Raw genomic sequence first — 23,718 nt, 5'->3', positions numbered from 1 at the left:
TTTTATAACATTATAATAAGAACAAGACTGTAAAAGGATGTTGTGAATTCTTTTTTCGCTCTTGTTTCAGCACGTTGTTACAGAAAGAGTGGAGTTACACCTTCATATCTATAACTTCGCTTGTGCGTTCGCAGCCTTTTGTTTAGTGCAATTGTAAGTGGTAATACCGGTATTATGTTTATTTTGTGTATTTATATCTGATTTATCTCATATGTGTTTGGTTGAGGATTAACGCTATAGTAAAGCACATATTTATGCACAACAATAACTATGATTGGGACTGTTATATACATGACATGATAATGAGAACACAATAAAACATTGTGAATCCTCTAGGTTTAGTTTAGGTTCTAGTGTTTCACAAAAGGAGTTACACATTCTGACTAGACCGTAACTCACTTCAAGTTCACTTGTGCATTCAACGTCATTTTGTGCAGATATAAATTGTAATATTATGTTTGTGTTGTATACACATCTGTTTAATCTCACGTCTCATTGAGTTAATAAACCCGTAAACAAAGCGTATCAGTTTCCCGGTGTTCATCAGCTCTTCAGATTCAGCGCAGATCTAACAGCAATGATTTTATTTGCAACAGTAATACTCATTTCAGTTGTTTCTTTTTCAAAGAACGTAAAAAACTAAACAAGGTGCTGTTTTCTAATTTTCTACTTTCAAAATAAAAAACAACAAATTGTTTCATTTATAATCTTTCATTTACATTGTCATATCACAGAAGGACAGAAGTTTAACTAATATATCACAGCAATCACTCAATAGTAAAGGTGTTCATGCGTGGCCACAGCAGTCCATATGTACAACAAAAGAACAAAAAAGCCTCAAGACAAAGTATAAAGAGGTTAAGAAAGAAACAGTTTTGAAGTTAGACAGTCAGACTTGGTCGACATTCAAGTAGTTTTGTGTACATAGTCTTAATTTTATACAGAAACATATTTGCTAGTGCAATTTTAAATTGCATAGCCATTTAAAACTCTTTCCACACAATAAACACTAATAGGGTCTCACATCAACATGACTTTTTAGTTGTATCTGTAAGTGAGATGATGGCAAAAGCATTTTTTTTATTACACTGATGATCACAATTAAATTGTCTTCCCCCAGAGTGAAGTCGCAGGTGATTTTTAAAATGTCTCCTTGTCGTAAACATCTTGCCACATTCAGAACAATGCAATATCTTTCCAGAGTGAGTCTGCAAATGGCGTTTCAGGTCTCTTTGATATTTGAAACTCTCCTCACACCGAGGACACTTGAACGGCTTCTCTCCAGTGTGAATTCTCATGTGAACCTCGAGGTTTCCATTTTGAGTGAAACACTTCCCACAGTAATTGCAGGTGTAAGGCTTCTCTCCAGTGTGAAGTCTCATGTGGGCATTAAGGTTTCCTTTATATGCATAACTGTTTCCACACTGTTGGCAGGTGAAAGGCTTCTCTCCATTGTGAATTCTCATGTGGACTTTAAGGTTTTGTTTTTGAGTGAAACTTTTTCCACACTGTTGGCATGTGAAAGGCTTTTCTCCAGTGTGAATTCTCACGTGGACTTCAAAGTTTCGTTTATGATTGAAACTCCTTCCACAGTGACTGCAGGTGAAATAGCTGTTAGATTTGGTCTTCTCGGCTCCTTTTTTTGAGCAAGTCATTTCAGTCGGTGGGGATTTTTCTCCGATCATGAAATCATGTTTCTCATCTTTCACTTCCTTATTATTTAGTTCTTGACTCTCATCTTTCAGCGCTGTCAGGTCTAAAGCAAAAACAGACGAATACAAGTTAACATGGCACGAAGCAAGAGACATGAAAAACAACATAAAGCATAAAAACAGCATGTATAAAATATGCACTAAGCTACTGAAAGAGGTGTTACCTGACATCTCAGAACCTCTTCTCAATATTAATACCTCTTCACATTCTTTAGGACAAAAACCTGCCAGTTATCAATCCCTTTATCAAACACAGCTTGACCCAGGAAATTTGGTTTATTAAAGACTGACGGCAAATCACCTATTCATGTATAAAATATTAGAAAAATAGTGTTCCCTTTCGAGAGGTCTCTCCTATTGCGTAAGTAGCTTACACTATGGGAAAACTCCTTTTCTCGAGAATATTGAAGTCTTTATGTAAAACGCATTGCAGCTGCACAGCAGACAGCAAAGAGCGAAGGAGCTCGGTCATTGGCTGTGCTGCTGCAACTTGCTCGAACCAATGACGGGGCGACTCTGAATGCACCGACCAATGAGCGCGCCTCGCGCCCGCACGCGTCAGAGCCCGCCAAGATGGGCGTGGCCAAGAGCTATATATTGTGCTTCCCGTCATGAGAGTTCTTTAGATTTAATCTCCTTCAGCGAACACCTTCTTCGCTGGATCCTCCGGGTTATTGAAAGCCTTCGCCGTCGTGGAAAAGCATACCAGCGGGATTGCTACGAGGACGTCGGCATCTTCAGCCGCCTTTGAACGCCATCCTACTGAGCCATCCGGCGCGCTACACGCAAGTATTTTACATCTGTTCGCCTCGCGACATTTGTAAAAGAGCAATTTTCTGAGGCGTTGTTTCAAATGCCTTCCTGCGCGTCGTGCAGAGACCTTCTTCCTAGAGCAGCCCCCACCGCCTCTCAGCCCGCGCCTCAGACTGACGTTCGACGCTGCTCGCGCTCCCACAACCGCAAGCCGCCTCCTGAGCGACGGGGTCCTCGGCCCAAGTTTGTGCTGAACCCTGAGCCTCGAAAGCCTTCCTAGCCACAGGAATGAGAAGAGAGAGTGTGTGTCTCGCAAAAGCCGGACCACTCTCTCTGCAAAATCTCAAACAATACCCAGTCCCCTTACAGGCGGCTTGAAATGTCCATACAGCAGTCAATGGGCCAGTCACAGAGCTCGCTCACCTGCAAACAAACGCCGTTTTTACGGCGACGCACAGAAAACACAAAAATAGTCTTTTTCTTCCTGTGTCACTAAGGGTTCACATGTCCACAAAGTGTGCATTCCCAGATACTGTCAAAACAGTGCCAAATTCATTTCCAGCTCAGGCTGCACGCCCCATGAATGTAGATCACGTGCCTACGGTCATGTACGCACCACTACACACAAGCACTGTTCACACAGTTATGAATTCATCCCCAGTAAAAGCGGGAAACATTATAAAAGTGACGCGTGTGCCTACCACTGTCTATGCACCCCCACTTATAAACTCTGTCCCTACAGTGTCAAACACAAACCCAACTCAGGCTGCGAGTTTTACAGACATAGCGCGCGCTGTTGTAATCACACAAGCGCCCATACACTCAGCTGCTCAGCGCGCGCCCGCGCCTCTGAGAGCTACGAGCTCAGGCGATTCGCTGGCTGGGTCCCTACGTCACAGCGGCCCGCCCCTAGCCAGTATTCAGCCCATATCTGTACACGCAGCGGCATGGGAAAACATTCCAGATATGCCGAAATGGGTGTTGAATATAATAAAGCACGGACACTCGCTCCAGTTCTCTCGCAGACCACCACGTTTTACGACTGTGGTCGAGACGAAAGTGAGAAAGGAGTGTTCGCATGTTCTACGCACCGAGGTGCGCAAATTAATAGAAAAGTGCGCTGTGGAAACTGTTCCCCCCTCTATGAGCGGGGCAGGTTTTTACAGCCGCTATTTTCTCGTCCCGAAAAAGGATGGCGGTCTCCGCCCCATCCTAGATCTCAGACACCTGAACAAAGCACTAATGATTCGCTCGTTCAGAATGTTAACAACCAAACATATCCTCGCGCAAGTACGCCCAGGAGATTGGTTTCTCTCAGTGGATCTGAAAGATGCTTACTTTCACATTCCAATAGCGCCTCATCAGAGGCCTTTTCTGAGATTCGCTTTCGAGGGACAGTCTTACCAGTACACAGTACTTCCGTTCGGCCTGTCCCTGGCTCCCCGTACATTCACGAAATGTATGGATGTAGCACTTTCCCCCTTGAGGCGAAGGGGAGTGCGAATACTGAATTATCTCGACGATTGGCTGGTTCTAGCACAATCAAAGAGTCAGTTAGTAACACACAGATCTTGGATTATCAGCCATCTAGAATGCCTGGGTCTAAGAATCAATTTTGCAAAAAGTATACTATCTCCCAGCCAGAAGATTTCTTTCCTGGGAATAGTTCTAGACTCGATGCAAATGACAGCTCGTCTCTCATCAGAGCACGCGTTCACCATCCGGCGCCTTGCAACATCATTCAGGGGATGCTAGGTCTCATGGCCTCAGCATCGGCCGTACTCCAGTTAGGATTGTTGCATATGCGTCCTCTCCAACGCTGGCTCAAGAGCCGCGTCCCTGCTCACGCGTGGCGTCCGGGCCACCTTTTAATCAGAGCGAACCACGGCTGTATAAAAGCCCTGACGCACTGGAAAGCCGCCGACTGGTCAAACCCGGAGAAGCGCCTACACATAAACTGTCTGGAGATGAAAGCGGTCGCTTTGGCTCTCAGAGCCCTGCTTCCACATCTAAAAAACTAACACGTCCTGGTCCGAACGGACAACATGACGGTAGTGTCGTACATAAATCGCCAGGGTGGACTCAGGTCGAGCTCCATGCATTCAATGGCCAGGAGACTCATCTTATGGTCCCAGCACAACTTGCGCTCGCTGAGAGCAGCGCATGTGCCAGGCGCGCTGAACCAATGAGTCATCAGCGCTGAGTCATCAGTCGGGTCAGAGAGGAGAAAAACTCAGTGCTCCTGATAGCACCACTCTGGAAGAAGCAAACATGGTTTCCAGAATTGATGCAAATGCAATCTGCACCACGGCCGATTCCACTGAGGCCAGACCGCCTCAGTCATGCCAGCGGGATGATATTTCATCCCCGCCCCGATCTGTGGGCCCTTCATGCATGGCCCCTCAACGGGTTCCCAGGAGCCTCACGAGTGGAGCGCTAAAAACCATCGCTGAGGCGCGGGCGCCCTCCACGAGACGCTTATATGCCCAGAAATGGAAAGTGTTCAGTGACCGGTGTAACGTCGAGGGCCTGAACCCTGAAACATGCGAGATTACGAACGTACTCACTTTTCTACAAGGGCTTCTGGAGGCGGGCCGCACCCCCTCCACGCTCAAAGTATATGTGGCGGCCATCACAACATCACACGACCCTGTGATGGAACGTCCATTGGGAAGAAACAACCTAATTATTTGTTTCCTAAGGGGCGCTAGGAGGATGAACCCTTCACGCCCCCCCTCAGTGCCGATCTGGGACCAAGCTACTGTCCTAGACGCTCTTAAAGGGCCCCCGTTCGAACCACTCCGAACCGTGCACCTTAAGCAGCTCTCACTCAAAACTGCGTTCTTGCTGGCACTCGCCTCGGTCAAGAGAGTGGGCGACCTGCACGCGCTTTCGGCAAGCGCTGCCTGCCTAGAATTCGGACCTAACGACTGCAGGGTCGTCCTTAGGCCAAAACATGGGTATATTCCTACAGTGCTCACCACTCCCTTCAGAGCACAGGTTATCTCCCTAACTGCGCTATCGTCTCCAGCAGACGAACACGACGCTAATCTACTCTCACCCGTTAGTGTTCTCATAGTGTATTTGGAGCGTTCTGCCCTATTCAGACAGACAGAACAACTGTTTGTATGCTTTGGCGGCCGTACGAAAGGTTCTGCCGTTTCAAAGCAGAGAATCTCTCACTGGATAGTTGAGGCTATAGCGCTGGCTTATGAAGCCAAGGGACTTCAATGCCCCTGGGGAGTCAAAGCATACTCCACCAGGAGTATGGCTTCTTCCTGGGCATGGTCGAGCGGGATACCGATCGAGGATATTTGTGCGGCGGCAGGCTGGGCCTCACCGTCCACATTTATCAGGTTTTACAACCTACAGGTCCCGACATTGCATTCCAATGTACTATCAGCATGATGCTAGTAGAACTATGAGTTCGTATCTAGATTATGTATGTGCTTGTGTCACACTAAGCGCCTTCTAGCCGCTCTGTACTTTTTCCCACATATAAAGCTCGCCTCTGCCGGCTAGTTGGATGATAACTTTGCTTTTCAGCTCAGGCACCTGCCTCTGGCTATCATAAGGCGAAGTTCAATATATAGCTCTTGGCCACGCCCATCTTGGCGGGCTCTGACGAGCGCGGGCGCGAGGTGCGCTCATTGGTCGGTGCATACAGAGTCGCCCCGTCATTGGTTCGAGCAAGTTGCCGCGGCACAGCCAATGACCGAGCTCCTTCACTCATTGCTGTCTGCTGTGCAGCTGCAATGCGTTTTACATAAAGACTTCAATATTCTCGAGAAAAGGAGTTTTCCCATAGCGTAAGCTACTTACACAATACTCGTTCCCTCCTCTCAGGGAATCGAGGTTACGTTAGTAACCGAGTCGTTCTCCCAACTATGTCCAGTCACTGAAATGGTATTTCAGTCAGAATCCGAACCCCATTGTAGCACAGAAACTGTGCGCATTAAAGTTATATCTCACTTGCTGTTAGATCTTTCGACAACATGACATTCTCTTGGATAGTTTGAGAATAATGTTGCCATTTGTGGACAAGCATGGACTAGCATGGATTAGGTCCCATCCCAGTGTTAATTTATATATATATATATATATATATATATATATATATATATATATGTTACCTCTTGGTGACATCATTAGAAAGTATGGTTTGGGGTTTTATTGCTATGCTGACGATACACAGATCTATGTCAGTATAACTGTTCTCTACGTTCTTCCGACTCTTTTACTCTTCAGCCGCCTAAATTCAAATTGAAGTCTATGGGTGGTCGAGTATTTTCCATTTCACCTCAAGGGTTATAAAAATGCTCTTCCATCGACAATTAGAAACTCGCCAACACTGGACTGCTTCAAGAAGTCTCTAAGACTCATCTTTTTAAAGCTGTTTCAGCTGATATTATTAGTCGCCAACAGCCCAGTAGCTCCAGACACACAATGACACTCAAACCCAGTTTTACTCACTCAGGCCTTTCCGCTTTGCTCTCTCCAGCGCTGGACAGTGTTTCTAATATTAACGCGGGTCCTAAAGCTCTTGCCCAGTCATAACCCTTTATTTTCCAGTAATTTCTTCTGAGCTTTTCTCTTTTGTATTGTGTCTCATCTCTATTTCTGCAGTCTTTCTTCAGTTCAAATTTCCCTCTTGCTCGTTCTCTCTCCTCCACCGTCATACGCCCCCTAATGCTGATTGGCTACACGTTTGTTGTTGAGTCGGACCGACTAACATCCAAACAGCATAGCCTATTTCAAAAACTACTGATCCCACCTAAACGTACACCAGTCACGTAAATTTACAGTAATGACTGACTAATGTTTTTGGACAAAACGCATCAAAATACTGAAAGGCACAGAGTTAGCTGCTGCAGAACCCAAGGTGCTCTAAAAATGACAATGCGTCATATTAAAGGCGGGCATACACTGTGCGATGTCTGTGCGATTTCAGCAAGGTATCTACTCACACTGAACGAGTAGATCGCATGCGATATAAAGCCAAAGCTCAGGATTTATGTGCTCACACTATACGGTCTGATCATCGAGCTGCGACTTTACTGCTCACACTATACGTGTGAAATATGTGCGATAAACCCCCGTGCTGGGTTGGTAGACGATATCATGTATCCAGAGATATTGTCAAAACAAGCATCAGTTATCAATATCAAGATAATTTAGCACTTCCAATTTATGTATTAAATTATTATTAGTATTATTGTATTAGGGAAGGCTAATTTTATTATTAAATTGATCTGCTATTATAATTAATTTGCCACGCAATAATTTCACAGCACATCGCCACAATGCGCTGTGAGGATAATAAAATATTACATAGAAGCTTACTCCTCGAGGAATAATAATAATATAATTATATGCCTATAATTCATTATAATCGACTTAAATGTTTTAGACAATTTTTCAATGAGGATCCTCTTTGAAAATTGTCTAAAACATTTAGATCGATTAGGCTACAATGAATTATAGGCATATAATTATATTAACAGTCTATAATATGTCCGAACACTGCAATAATTAGTCATCAATGAAAATTAAAAACAGGTTTATTTCAAAAACATTGTTTAACAAATTAATAAAAGAGGCACGTTGCTACATCGCAGCTTGGAAGACGTGGGTAATAACTGGACAAACTGGAGGTAAGCAACAGTAATTTGTAGCTAGTTTGAACTACAGAACTTAAAGAGTTCCCTCTTTTCGTTTTTTTTTTCTGTAGATTGAAATGGTTAAAATCTGTTTTCGCGCAGGCGCAGTGAGGGATAAAACACTGAGTTTAGGGTAATCGGTTCGTAGCTCTGCTTCAACTGTGCGATATAGTCACGAGGAGCGACCAAAATTTCTGACATGCCAGAAATTCATCCGACCATCCGATTGCCGATCGGGAGAGGTTAATCGCCTCTCGTTTCCCCTTGTATACTGCACGAACACTGCACGACAAACGACGCGCGACAAAGCTGAAAATCGGCCCGACCCGAAAAAGAGTCGCACGAGTCAGAATTCGGCTCAAAATCGGACGAAATTCGCACAGTGGATGCCTGCCTTTAGTGCTTCAAACAAACTCATAAGGATACAGATTAAAATTACCTTGCCTTTTAGGTTCTTTTGCAGATACAGGCACTATAAATTATATATATATATATTTTTTTTTTGTGTGGAAATTTACAATTAAATATGGGCTTAACGGATGACTATGCATTTATCCCAAAAACAAAATGATGCATTGTGCATATGTCAGGGGTGGTGGTGGTGAAAGGAGCGAGGACTCAGGTGCAGAGATGATGGGTTATTTATTAATAAAAATAAAACAAAATACAAACAAAACTACCCCGTAGGGGAAAACAAAAGACTTGACTTGACTGGACACAAGGGGTACATTCGACGACTGCAAACATAAGGAGAATAAATAGGGAGAACAAACAAAGGAGTTAACGAGGGAGGACAGGTGGGGCAAATTGATCAATCAGGTAACAAGATGGGAGGGACTAGACAATTAACAGGAGAGCACATGGCACAAGGAAACATACATGAAAAGCCATGTGCTCACACCAAACATTACTAAAACACAAGCACATTACCAGTAAAACAAATCACAAGCCATGTGCTCAGACAAAACAAGACATGAACACCGAGCCAATGAGAACACTCATAAGCCACGTGTTCACACCAAACATGACAACATGATATCACACAGCTAGTAAAAAAACAAGCTGTGTGCTACACAAAACAAGATAAAACAGGAGTGTCAGAGCTCTGTCACAAAACCAAGAAATAGACTAGACAGAAGTGACAGAACCCTGACATACATCAAGTAGCCTATAGCAATAACTTGCAAAAATGTATCGTAAGGCATAAATGTATTCCTTTTGTTAGGATTTTAGTAAAATTTTGATAATATTTACATTATCTAAAACTACTGGGGCCTCATTTATAAAACTTTGCGTAGGATTTGCGTCAGAAGTGGCGTACGGATGAAACATAGGACGTGCGTACGCACAGAAATATTCGGATTTATAAAACCGTGCGCACGCACATCCCACGCATTTTTCCCTTAATAAATCACAATCAATTCTAAATGTAGCGCAGCTTTTGCGGCTTCATGTCACGCCCATAGTTGCCCATAAATACTCCGTGAAACGCCCACAAGTTAATATTCATCGATTGCGAAATCATGGCAAACAGAGAGGAAATCAAAAAAACGTAACTTCACTTAATGTGAAGTAGAAGTTATTGTTGGCGAGGTGGAAAAGAGGAGAAAAATGTTGTTTGGAGGGCACAGTGTGGGCATTACTAATGCCAAAAAGCCACTTGAGTGGCAAAAGGTTGCAGACGCCGTAAATGCTGTAGCCTCACAACCTCGGACTGTGGCCGAAATAAAAAAGAAATGGTCGGACATTTGCCAGCAAGTTTTCTTGCCATCTGAAGATGCGTTCACTCCGAATCCTTCCATTTTCCACATCTTCTACGAAGCGCAAGATCAGCCATTGTGCGTCATTACGCATTGTGACGGGGCATTTTATTTCCATCCATTTAATTGCATCTGACAAGCTACAGATGTCGGTTATAATCTACTTGGAAATGGGAAATAGTTCAGCGCAAATGTAATTTCTAGCAGCTTTCTGAATGGGTGAGACATACGTCATACGTTATTTTATCTACAATAAAACAAACTAATGGCATATGCATGAATACCATGATTCCGTAGCTGATGAAGACATTTTTACTATGAAAACAACTTTCCCCAGTGGACAAATAGTGGACATATCTATCTATCTATCTATCTATCTGACTGACTATCTAATTGCATCTATATCTGCTCCGGCAGACGGACACATTGGCGAGAATATCAGTTTTGTACATTATTTCGTTCTGTTTACCATCTTATTTATGAGGATGAATTGTATAACATGCCAATATTATTGCAGAACATATTTCACTTTTCTTTTTGCAAATATGTGTTAATTTGCATTTCTGTTGCAGATCGATCAAACGGGTGTTCGTGTAGGCTGTTAATTGTAAGACTTTGTGAAGTCTTCGTGTTATTTATGAGAGTATTGCCATTTATTTTACACAACGGTCTACAGTTTCACACACTTTCACGTGTTTCTTCCATCTGCCGACGGTGTCGCCATCTCTCATTTCAGCCGTTTTTGTGCGTACGCCTGGGTCAGAGTTTGCGTGAAGGACCGCACATTTTACCGTCAAGTTTGCTTTTTATAAATACCAATTATTGCGTAGAGAGCGGCGTACGCCTTCTTTTGTGCGTACGCAACGTTTATAAATGAGGCCCCTGCTGATTAGTGTTTCTGCTTGTCTCTTATGTTTTTTCTGTTCTTGTGTTCCTCTTTTTTTTCTCAGTGATTCTGCTTGTTAACAGCAGGTGTTCATCACTAATGCTCAATCATCACTTAATTTATCACTTATCTAATTAGCCTAACTGCCACACTACTTCAGTGTTACGTTACAATTCTATATTGGGACAATATGAACACTGATATGTTTTCGTTTCATCTGTCGACATTTTTGCGTTTCTGTCAGCGTAGATGGAGCTTTTTGAAAATGCTCTCCGGAGTGGATAAATTTGAAAGCATTGTAGTGTGGACTGTGAAAGTGATGAGGCATGTTAAGTCATTTGATGTATATTGTACCCATAGATATCTATGGTTATACCGGCATTGTTGTGCCTGCTTTATACTTTCATAGTGTTGTTAAAAAGAAGTGTTCCTTTGTATAGTCTTCATATTGCATTCCTGCAAAGATGACTGAAAATTTGCTGTCCTGTGGCAAAACATGATGACAACTGCATTTAAGTCATGTGATTTTGAGAGTGACCTGTGAATGAGTGAATGGTGAGATATTTTGCTAATAAAATGACAGTGCCAGAAGAATAGCGTGATAACTTTATTATGTCTGCTCTCTCTGTATCATATTCTGAATTTCTGAATGTTTATGTATGGCCAGTAAGGCAATTTCAGATGTTTCGCTTGAAAACGCTAGTGTGGACAGAGCGTTTTGAAAAGAAAATGCCGTTTTCAAATGTATTCGGATAAATGTAGCCTAGCCTAAGCGGTGTTCATTTAACTTTAAGGATTTTCCTCTCTATGGTCTGTGAAACTTTGCATCCAATCCTTTTCCTTTTTTAAACCAGAAATCTTGCATCTTCTTTAATGATTCTATCACTGACCAGTAGAATAAGCATACAGTCTAATTTTCCTTAGGCCTACACAAGCTTCTTATTTCACTAAAAATCATAGAAATTACATCTTGATAATATTGCAAGCTGAAAAAGATGATCTATGATGCATTTAATTGTCACTGTGACATATGGCATCAAAGTACAGCAAGAGCAAGTCGAAGCACATAAATCTCTCTGATTGGTCACATCCAGCCGGAGTCAAACACACCTGGTCATGTGATCTAAACAAACATGTCAAACAGAACTCATATGGCCCCTCATATGACATTCTTCAAAAACATAATTCATTTCTGTAGAGGCCGACATTTCAATGAGAATCAAATGACTGAATTTAGTTTTGAGAATGAAACTAACCTGTTTGTTCCTCAGTTTCTTCATGTTTCACTATGAAAGCTTCTTCAATCTTTATGTCTTCACTCTCCTCTTTAATAAACGCCATCTTTATAATAGTGTGTCACGTGGATCTCAAATGTTTCTCCAGGAGTTTTCCTGTGTGTTTGGACAATTTGTCATGTTAAAATGAGAATAATTAACAGAAAGAAAAATAAATCCTCAGTAAATTTCGGAGTGCGTCTCAATCAGCTCTAGATCAGTAGTTCAGCGCACTGGTGAGGGAGTCAGTCAGAGTGAGAGTTAATGGACTTAAATCAACTGATTAGCTAAAAAACAAAACACTCACAACAAAAAATTCTACATCTTACTTAAGTATTTATATTAGATATTTAAAGATGTTATATTTAACAATATACACTTTCATTAAATATTTGCTAATGGTTTTAAAAGTTGTCATTACACGTTTGTATTCTCTTTATAGTTGCACTGTTTTGATCAGCTGAGGATCAAAGGAATCGCAAAGGATTCGTTTTGCGCAGCAATAGATTCAAATGACTCGTAGTTTCGAAAAGCTCCGTTGAAAAGCTCAAACTGATTCACGATTTAGGGAGCGAAATGAGACGCAGCCTTTCTGTTACACACGTGTGGATGCATATTACTCACAAAATAACGTTCATTGCTGCAGTGTTGCGCTCAATAATCATTCATTCATTTCAGATTGCTTCATTCAGCTGCATCACAATCGCAGGAGCGCGGCGCACACGTATGATGTCACATCGTCATACCATAATAAAAGTCCTGTTCGCTCGCAAACATTCTTAGTGAAATACACATTTACCGGTATGTATTTTGTCCAACGATGTGTTAATAAAATAGATCAAATTTAGCGATTGAAAGAGATAAAAAACTATATTTTTCAAAAAGCCATCTTTTCCAAAAAGAATAACAAAACATATTAATAGGCCTACAGTTCACTAAGTTGTTATATAAACTATGGTAAGACATTAGTTTTGGGTCCAATTCTCACAATTAACTAGTTCCTTATTAACATCCATATTACTAGGATTCATTGTAATATGACCATATGAGAGATTAAAATGATCTGACCTAATAAACATATATAGGAGACAAACAAAAATATTTTGTCAATAAAATACAATTATTAACTTTTTTATATAAAATGATGGCATTTTTCAATTTAAAAAAAATGAGTTTGACAAAAAACAAAGTAAAAAACAATAATTCTGAACATTTATTCTCAATATTTATTCACCATTTTCTCATGGCTTCTCAATAGAATTAATTAAAGTATAGAATAGAATATCATAGTTCTAATAGGGGCTCATTGTACCGGAGTGTGACAACATGCCCCGCCTGCACAAATGGCAAGACAGCCCAAAGGTTGACTGGATTCTGAAGGGTTTCCACACGCCGCACCAGGTCGCAGAGTGGCCGCGGTGGGTCAGGCAGTGGAGGTCAGTAGTACAGGGGGCCTAGTGGTATATATTAATGGGGGGCATTAACTGGTTGATGGTGGTTTCACAAAACTCACAAAAAGGCGACCTAGTGGGGGTAGTGGGACATGGAAGAGGAGTTTGGAGGAGCTTTGCAGCACAAGCCACTGATGAGAGCTGTTTGGAGAGAAGATTGTAGATGTGGTCATCGTCACTCAAGAAATATTTCCCGTATATTCTTGTTCATTAAGTTAAATGTGTACCTCGTTTTGTTTCAACAGCTGATACTTTCTCCATGACAAAGGAAAGGAACATTTGATCTAGGGAAATCAATCAATCAATCAATAAACCATTAGACCATAGACACTGATGCTCCTCTCCCCTCTTGTTGCATCTTCTTGTCGTTTGACAGTTTGCTCTGCTTTGGGACTCGGTTCTTCATTATAGTTCCTGTTGCTGGAAGGCCCTTTGCCAGCAATGCATCCATGAGATCAATTGTTGGGAAGTATCAGTCGAAGAATAGGTGACTTCCAGTGGGAACAGACTCAACCATGCGTAGGACTGCTGATGGCCCAACTCCTAGTCTTTGGCCATTGAATGTATTCTTCCCTTGGTACACTTCAGCCCAAGTCCAGCATCAGACCATTTGGAGAAGCAAGGATGAAGACCTTTAGGTCTGACTTTCCAAAGCATGTCTGCCTTTTTTGTTTCATTTCGTTCATTTGGATTTATTATTCAGCTAAAATAACTTAATTGGCTACTCCGTATTTTTTTGGTCATACAGATAAGAGTAAAGTAGCCTACATCATTCAAAACTGTAAACTTTTATTCATATTAGGCTAACGACAAAAGTTTATCTGTCGTCTCTGTCTCAAGGTTTAAATAAAGTGTCGGGACAGTTTATTTATTTAATAAACTTAAATAAATTGCATCGAGTTTAGAGTTTATTTCCTTTACGATGCAAAATAAGAAACAATCTTATTCTTGCGACAATTTAAATTTGTATTGCAAAAGAAATTGCAGCTAAATTAAACAATTAAAACAGTAAAAAAACAAAAATAGTCCAAAGCAACATCAATTAAGAACATGTGTTTTCCTTTGTCTCTCTCGCGCGCTGGATGTCTTTTTAGCAAGTTTATTTAGTCTCCCCTCACTGCGCAGTAATGTTAAAACATTATGCAAACACGTCAGCATTGCGCTTTGAGGAATTGTTTGTTACCAATTGTTGCCAAACTTTTCTCCAATTAATCGTAGGCTATGATGGTTTGTACGCTAAATTATGAATGCACATGGGCTACCTTTCATTTTCGTTTGTGTAATGGTTTTGTTTAGTCTTGGATACGTCAATTAACTGTTATCTTTGTATCAGATTAGTTTTCCCTGTGATAACACACAGGCTAATACTCCTTCAATAAGAAAGCTTGCCAAATGAACCATTTGTAATCTTTAATGCGTTTGACCATTATTTTCAACTTTTGTAATGTTGCATTTATTAAATAGTTCAAAAACGAGCCTGTGAGAACATTTTCTTTCTAATTATCCATGGTTTTTGTCACGAAAACCACACGGGAAGCAGAGAATCCATGAGCAGTAGTTTCTTTAATTAAACGGCAATCCAAACTCGTAGTCAACATGCAGGGGTCAATCCAAATAAGCCGTCAAAACAATACACAAAACAGGAACTAGCACAAACACAGACCTGAAGTGGTGTGACACAAACTAAGGAATCCGTAACAAACACTAACACAGACAGGGTATTTATACACACAATCTAACAAGGTGATGGGAAACAGCTGAGTGCAATGAACTGATGAGTGACAGACAGAATGGATGCTGGGAAATGAAGTCAAATGTGAAAGACACCGTGAAAACGAGGACCTCTAGTGACAAACAAGGGAAACACAACCAGACACTGTGACAGGTTTTACCACATTAAAAATAGTAGTAGTAGAATCTCAACCATATATTTCCCATTGTTGCATGTATACAGTACATAGGACATACATGGCACTAAATGAATACAGATAAAACACAAGAATATCAACATAATTACAAACTTGCATTGATTGAGGTAGCATATATCTGATTGAATGAGGTAGTATATGATCTATTTGAAATAAAGCTGTGCAAAATGGCAGTAAACAAATGGCAGTAGTGCAAAAAAAGTCATTAAGGTACAGAAATGCAAATGTTGGTAGGTGAGAGAAAATGGAGGGGAGTGTGTATGTGTGTGTAGAGTTCAGAGCAGCTTGAAATGTGTGTAAGTACTCTTTCACTGTTTCGATTCCTCTGGAGACCTTACAGTTCTTTTAAATAAGTCAGATTTGACCCAGAGCAGCTTCTGTATACTAAAATCTAAAGCAGCAATACAACAAAATTTTTGTAAAAAAATTTAAGAGTAAATGTTGAATATATACATCTAATACTGTTTTTTTTTCCACCCTCATATGTCACAGGCCGGCAAGCATAAAAAATAAAAAAAAATTCTGGGAGGATCAAAGTTGTTTTCCGTAAGGGACCTCGAGGATACCTCCGTCAGGATCCAACTGATGCCGCTAAGCTGCTCAAGGACAACCCTTCTCTGCAGGACCAGTCTGCACCTCTGAGGGAGGATATAGTCAGACATAATGCCCTGACTGTGGTCCATCAGAGAGGAGGGGATGCCTCAGACAGGACAGAGGTGCTGGGGGAATACATCTTGCAATTTGGTAAATATAAGGGGAAATCCTTCCGCTGGCTTTTGGAAAACGATGTAGGCTACACGATCTACCTCATAAAGCACAGAGAGAAAGAAGAGGCTGCAGGAGTGTGTATGACTGAGGGGCACAGCAAGGCCAGCTTGTTGACCTTTGTGGGTTATGCTCGCAGCTTTGACGAAATCCAATGTCTTCTATGTTATGAGTCGGAAAAGCCCCCAACTCGAGCAGCCTCAGAGGATGACCAGTTGGTTGGCTTCGGCTCTCGTGCCAAGAGCACCTGGCGGGAGGTGTGGGACAGTAGGGCTGATGGCTATGCAGCCTTCATCATGAGGACTAAGTGTCTTTCAGGGACTCAGAAGTGCAGAATGCAACGGTACCTGAGAAACAAGGAGTCGGCCTCTGTCTCCTCTCCACCAGTTCTTGCCTCAAGTGCACCCGATGAACCCAGGAGTAGGTTTTTATATACAGTATACAAAAAATGTGTTCGTTTTTTTGTACCTGTATTCATTTACATCAAAATACAACTCAGTCATGGAACATATGCTTTTAACCAAAATAATTGAAGTACAATGTATTGTTTCTGTCTGTGTCACAGTGATGGATGATCATGAGGACCTGGAGAAAGCAATGCTGCTGAGTATATCGCCCACCAAGGAACTGGTTCAGTGTTGTAAGTACAGACTTTCTACTGACTGAACATTCAAAATTGAGTTTGGCTCAAACAGTGTTATTAAATGCGAGTCTACTATACCATTGAATCTGTTTGTGTGTTGCCAGATGCTGCTCCATCATCATCATCATTTGCTGTACCAGGACAAGCCACAGGAATTGAAATAGGTTTTTTAAAAGTTCACACATGTTGGATCGAGCCACAATGAATTGCTCTCCAAAACACAACCATGAATTTAACCGTTCTTTTTTGTGTTTTGTGTTCTGGCCATGTTCCACTAATGTTATGTTTGCATGCTGATGTTCCTAGCCACCAATAGGGTTCATGAATTGATTTCCTCAACGATGAGGGTAAGTAAAAAAAAAAGTTCTTCATGCATGTTATTTAAGGTTGGAAAATTCATATTGCTTCCCCTGCTTAGACTAAAGGCTAAAAAAGATTATTATAATTGATCATCAATCCATACAAAATTGTGTTTATGAATAAAGTGTATTACCATTATATTACCATTCAAATATTTTATCAGAATGAAGTACCCCTTGAATTTATAAGACTTAGCAGGTGAAGTAAGATTTTAGTGGTTTGTGTCTTTACCAAGACTGATCGTTTCATGTTTCTAACTGACATAATAATGTCTATTTTAGCACCAGCTGCTTCACTGTCCAGACCACCTGCTGACACCCAAAGGAAACGGCACGAGCCACTAGTAGATGGTAATTGCAGTGTAATTCGTTTCTCCATCTGCAATAGTTTCATATTAATCCAATAAATTAATTGTCTTGCACTGTGGTAATCAGAATCAGAATCAGAAAGAGCTTTATTGCCAAGTGTGCTTGCACACACAAGGAATTTTCCTTGGTACTGAGGCTTCCAGTGCACATATACAAATACAGATACAACAAGTAATAGTAATACAAATAGTAACACAAATTCTAGAAATAAAATTATAAAAAATATGAAAATATTATACAAATATATGGTCACAGTTGGGTTTTGTCAGAATAAACATTTACAGATTATGAACATATTACAGTATTTACAGGCCATTTCCCTTCTGAACAGTTAACATATCTCCCAAGGCATAGGCCTGTAAGTGCAATACTCCCACTGTTTAGTGCAATATCTTAAACATTCAGGTGATATTTATATTATATTTATTCATACTATTCAAAATACTGTAAATATGTTCATAATCTGTATCTGTAAATGTTTATTCTGACAAAACCCAACTTTTACCGTATAATTTTATAGTATTTTCATTTTTTTTAAAATAATTTTATTTGTAGAATTTGTATTACTATGTTTCTTGTATCTGTATTTGTATATGTGCACTGGAAGCTTCAGTACCAAGGAAAATTCCTTGTGTGTGCAAGCACACTTGGCAATAAAGCTCTTTCTGATTCTGATTCTGAACATATACAAATTACAGTTAGCTAATAATGTACTAATTTAAGGCAGAAACAAAGAGCTCATTTTAGTAATGAATACATGTTTGTTAATAGACGATTGGCATAAATAGAAAACAAGTCACTAATTATGTTTTTGTTTTTGTTTTTCCTTGTTCCCACAGCAGGGCCTTCTGCTTTTGTTGCCCCCAGCACAGACACCAGATCAGGACATAATCTTGGACCTGTTCTTATCATGAGAAAGTGTGGATGAAGACAGAGCTCCAATCTCTAGGACTGTGGCCTGGGTACCACCATATGCTCAAGCCAGGAAACGCCCTTTCATTATGGCGTCTCCAGCCACAGCCAAAACTCATTGACACTGTGTCAGTGCTCCCATCCCGCAATTTCTTTCAGCTCCATCCAATTTTATTTGGTAAACCAGAAAGTGACATCATGGTGAGACTGAGAAATAATTATATTCTCCCATGTCTTCATGGTTGTCCAAAGCCAGATATAGTCTCAGCCGGTGTGGGTAGGCCTCGAGTGATTGTTGGCACCAGTGGACAATACTACATCTTTGCTTCACGCCTCCACTGCAGGATGTGCAAGAGGATCTGGTTTGCTGAAATTCCTCACTGGACGGAGAAACTGCCAAAGCGGTTCACAAACATTCTGCCAGCATTCCTAACTTACAAGAAGGCCATTTGTAAGTCTGTGCTTCATGAGCTGAGGCGCTCTGGCAAGTCACCTTCAGACATGGCAAACCAGGTGAATGAGCTGATGCACCTTAAATATGAACAAGCTCACCTGGCATATCTTCACAGCATACAGAACGTCTGGGATGCTGAGGCTGGGGTTTACGGGCAGACGACTCTTGGTCACCTTGTGAGGAAGGATAACATGCCACAGTCTTTTGGAGCCTATGATGACGCAGATGGGTTGTGTGGAGTCTCTGTCTCTGCTCACTACCTGACTGACTGCCTAATTGATGAGTACCAGCGCCAACAGCTGGCTATCACTAAGCTCCTGCAGGGCACTTTTGGACAGGTCTTGCGGTCTGACCACACCAGGAAGGTGGCCCGAAAAGTGACCTTGTCATCTGGTACCATGTCAAGCTATGCAGTTATGAACGAGAATTGGATGATTTCCTCCTGGGTGATGGTGCAGTCTCAGAGAGAGAAGTCCCTTGAACCCATGTACCAGGGGTTAGCAAGGAGGTACAACGATGCAGAGGTGGAGAAGGCCAATTACCACTGGGTAGACAGGTGAGAAAAATCTGCACCTCCTTCCCCTATCACTCACAATATATATCAAAAAGTAGGGATGTAACGATTCACTCAACTCACGATGCATTATGAAACACGATACTGGTTTCACGATACAATTTTTTTTAACAAATGTGATTTGACATGTCTACTGTTTGACGGTGCGTGCACACTGGCGCAGCACAAGCGGAGCAAAGGGAGTGTTTTCAGTTCATTCCTATGAAAGTTGAGCTTCACATTCACAAGCTCAAGTTCCATATGAATGAACTGAAATGCACGCTAGTGTAGGATTACAAATTTTGTTTAAATGTTTAATTGAGCTTCCAATACTATAGTATTTTAACTGAGAAAGTTGCACACTGTTTTTTCCATTTTTAGGCATAGATGATGACTCAAGAACAGCTGGGCTTTGTTTCTCTTTGATAATGCAGGTCAGGAATCTCCGGGAACAGGCTTTTATTGACCTACTTTGTTTTCTCAGGTAGGAGGAATCTCCGAGAACAGGCTTTTATTGACCTACTTTGTTTTCTCAGGTCGGAGGAATCTCCGGGAACAGGCTTTTATTTACCTACTTTGTTTTCAGAGGCTCTGAGTTCTGATCTCTATCTCTATGTAAAAATCCCTCCCCCTTGAAAGGTATAAAACACTGTGTTTAGCTATTGAGTTTAGACTTGGGTAAGATTTTGGACAAAGTAGACTACAGCAAATAAAGAATCCTGCTTAAAAGATACCCCCAAGTCTCCTGGTCTTCGCTTCTTAGTTTTTCCTCACTTAAGAAGAAAAAAGTTCACAACACTAGCTTCGCGCCAGTGTGCACGCACCGTCCGTAACGATAGCAGCTCTCTGCTATTGTGCCTGTAAAGTAAGCGAGGTTCACAGTATACAGTAAACGCCTCTGCTGTTTAAAACGTGCTGCTTGAATCGTCACATTTGTATCGATTTTCAACCGATTGCAAATTAATCGTTACATGCCCATCAAAGAGTAATTTTTGTAATTCTAATCAGTTCCTCCTACTTGTGTTCAGGGATTGCTGCGCACCATTCAGAATCCCTGACCTTCACCACGGAGAGCACCTCAGCTGGGATGCCTGGAGTACCACACAATCTATTATCACTGAGGCCACCGCTGGGCCTTTGGAGAACACCTGTGCATCCCGTACACAATACAACCCCAACATTGTGGTCAAGTTGGATTTGTTTCACTGTATGAGGCGTTTCACACGGGAGTGCACTTCAGAGCATCATCCCCTATACAGAACCTTTTGTCAGCTCCTCTCTGCTGCCTTTTCTGTTGTGGATCAGGAAGACCTGCAGAAGCTCAGAGACGCCTATCAGTTCTGTGGAATTCAGCCACCAAATCCTACAAAACAGCACATCAGAGATCACTGAAGGACCAGAATTCCACAGCCAACAGAACTGATCGACAGAGTGGAGAAAGTTCTTCTGCATTTCCACCTGACCACAGACCCAAACTTACCTCTCTTCAAACCATCCATGCTGAAGACATGGTGTATCCAGAGGGTGCACATTCTCCGTGGGTGCCTTAGTGACCCTGAGGTCAGAGAGGGAATCCTGTACAGGTATGGGGGAACTCTGCTGCTTAATCATGTCCCTGGTGAAGGTGCAAAAGTCCCCAAATGGATTCCAGTCAGAGGGACCTCCCAACAGGAGGGGTATCATTTCCACCAGGCCCAGTGGATTACTGGAACTCATGTGTCCTGCGAATTGTTCCAGACCCAGGGCATGACAGGGGTGGCACGATGGAACTACTAGAGGCTTCTGGACGGTTAAGCAGCCAGATGTAATCCTCCCACTTGTGTTTGATCCAGTAATGACAAAGAGAGTGACTGGGAAAGAGAAGTACCTTGTACTTTACCTCTCTGATAGGGACACGGGAGAGAAGTTTGGCCTTGAATACAGAGAGCCAGAGTGCCGTCCAGTTCAACTTGATTGGAACAAACATAGGGTGCAAAAGAAAGATGATTCTTCTGTTCTTGTACCTCTCCCCCCCTGACCCAACACCATTCACAAACCCGGAACCACCCACTGCTGTCCCTGTGTCCCAGTTCCCCGAAATGAAACCTGCTTCAATCCATAAGGTGCAGATGTTGTCCCAAGGAAGCATGGAACCTCCAGTTAAAATGGGTAAGTTAATACTAATTTCTAGGACCAACATTTTAAATAGAATTGTAAATGACTTTTTGTACTCATCAACATCATCTCAGAAAATTAGTAAAATAACAATTAACTTTTTCTTTGTTCCAGAAACCTCAAATACCCCACCCCTGCCTTTGCAGTCCTCACCAAGGAGTGCACGCACTGGACCAATCCAGACTGGTGGGCGAGTGTTCGTCTTGGACCACAAACGCTGGACATCATCAATGAAGGAGGCTATCGACGGCCTCCTAAACAATTACCATGGTCAGAAAGACATGTTAAAGCTTGTGGATCAAGACTATGCAGCTATGGTCCATCAGTCTGCCACAGATCCAAACAGTCTGCTTCATCCCACAACCAAATACCATATAACGCAGTACATAAAACACCTGGCTAAAAAGATGAACACAAGTTCATCACCAGTACAGAAAAACTTTTGAAGACACAAAAACTGTGGCAAAGTTTAACATAGGGAAGTGAGACAGTCCATGTCCCAGTTGTAGAACTGCCACCAGCCATTGTGAATCCAGCAGATCCGATCTCACAGCCAGCATCTGATAAGCCACTAACACAGGAGAATGTACAGAAAATAGTACAGGACATATTGCTACATCAGCAGCAGCAGCAACAAAAACCCAGACAGACGAATAGATGTCTCGCGTGTGGGCAGCCAAAATCCCGCTACCAAAGTGACGGATCATCAATTCATCACTTTTATCAACAAGGACCTGTTAGATATCACTACTGCTCCACAAAGGTGTTTAAAGCCTATTCCATAGAGGGACTGACAAATCCTAGAATGGCCTTTGAAGAGTTTGCACAGACTGACTTCTTTCAGCGTGAACTGCAATTAACAAAGCGCAGAGTGGAAGACAAAGCTGAAAAGAAGAGGAAACTCCCAGACCCTCAACCTCAGGGAAGAATGTGCCGTTTCTGTCGCACAGAGCTAAAGCAGGGCCCAAACAGCAAACATATTCACACAGGGAAACAGGGTTTCCAGGAGTCGCAGGACAATTTATTTACTGCCCAGCTAAAGTCCTCACCTTATATAAAGACAGAGGCATGGCACAGGAAATGACATGGAGGGAATTTCAAGCCTCATCATTCTATGGCATGGAAAAGGAGAGGTGGACAGCAGAGAGAAAGAAATAGAAATTCTGAACTTTTAGGCATACACTTGATACATTTAATATTTTAATCATTCTTTGTTTTCATATTGCACCATTCTGTTGCTCCATCCATTCCTTTCAATTACATACACATTTTAATTGGTCATTGTTTTTATGTTCTTCACACCCTGTCCTTAACATAACATCCATCCTAGCACAGAAGATCTAGATGGAGCATATTCTGGTAAATTGCAACTATTTGTAAATTGTGTACTGATAAATCTGATTGATTTTGTTGTTATTTCCTTGTGTACATAATCTAATTGATCTTGTTCTTTTTTTTCTTGTGTAGGATCTATATATCAGAACTGATATTTATTACTTCTTCTAAAGTTTTTTTTATATACTTGCTTGTTTCAGTCCCTATTGTTAGCCCCATCCCATTGCTTTGCAGCAACTATACATTCCTTAGTTATACTTGGTTACTTGGTTGTTTTAGCACTCTAAATTCCACAGAATGTTTGAGTAGGTTTAATAAAAAAAATATTTTAAGTAAAGAACTTGTTTCACTTGATTTCATCTTCAAACACTAGTCAGCTTATTTTATAGGTTAACTAGGTTATTTGGAATTTACTGACAGCCAATCAGATTGCAGCATTTCAGAATTTAACAGAGTTTCAGTCTTGATTTATAAATGATTTTTTCAGAGTAATATTAAATATGACACTGATATTAGATACAATAATTTGGGCCTTCCTCGATACAACTATCTATACAAAAATTATGTAGATTTTAACCTGGCTTTCATGTGAAATTTTGAATAACTAGTGCAGCCTTTCAGTACCATGGACAGGGAAAGAAATTCAGTACCAGGGACAGCGGTGGGGGAAATGCTGCAATCTGATTGACTGTCAGTGCATTACAACTATCCGCGACTGGCCAAGCTCCGCGAGGCTCATGTTGTTGCGTT

General features: G+C 41.4%; 1 protein-coding gene and 1 long non-coding RNA gene across 4 annotated transcripts; one reads left to right on the top strand and one right to left on the bottom strand.

The window, feature by feature from the left end:
- Positions 1-695: 695 nt before the first annotated feature.
- LOC143746957 (uncharacterized) lies at positions 696-12,789 on the bottom strand. 3 transcript variants are annotated; one of them, XM_077239283.1, is made up of 3 exons: positions 12,670-12,789; positions 12,028-12,162; positions 696-1,756 (listed from the first exon to the last, which is right to left on the bottom strand). In XM_077239283.1, exons 2-3 carry the CDS (start codon positions 12,110-12,112, stop codon positions 1,026-1,028), a joined length of 816 nt encoding a protein of 271 aa, XP_077095398.1. In that variant the 5' UTR covers positions 12,113-12,162; positions 12,670-12,789; the 3' UTR covers positions 696-1,025. The 3 variants fall into 3 exon arrangements, with proteins under 3 accessions (XP_077095398.1, XP_077095407.1, XP_077095416.1); XM_077239292.1 differs by having other exon boundaries at positions 12,649-12,776; XM_077239301.1 differs by lacking the exon at positions 12,670-12,789 and adding an exon at positions 12,467-12,579.
- A 7,718-nt stretch (positions 12,790-20,507) lies between these two features.
- Positions 20,508-23,149, top strand: LOC143747146 (uncharacterized). The gene is made up of 2 exons (XR_013206681.1): positions 20,508-21,627; positions 21,748-23,149. It is a non-coding gene; the product is annotated as an uncharacterized LOC143747146 (long non-coding RNA).
- The last annotated feature ends 569 nt before the right edge of the window (positions 23,150-23,718 follow it).

Source organism: Siphateles boraxobius, unplaced genomic scaffold, assembly GCF_051911475.1.
Source record: "Siphateles boraxobius isolate OS27281-9 unplaced genomic scaffold, OSU_SipBor_1 100, whole genome shotgun sequence".
NCBI classification, from domain to species: domain Eukaryota; kingdom Metazoa; phylum Chordata; class Actinopteri; order Cypriniformes; family Leuciscidae; genus Siphateles; species Siphateles boraxobius.
This window is presented reverse-complemented; position numbering and strand designations above follow the sequence as displayed.

What these genes read in the sequence shown, in the direction of transcription:
- LOC143746957 (XM_077239283.1), bottom strand. Translation starts at nt 12,112, where the DNA reads ATGGCGTTTATTAAAGAGGAGAGTGAAGACATAAAGATTGAAGAAGCT. An exon ending in AGAAACTGAGGAACAAACAG is followed by an intron (nt 1,757 to 12,027) that starts GTTAGTTTCATT and finishes TTTTTGCTTTAG; the next exon opens with ACCTGACAGCGCTGAAAGAT.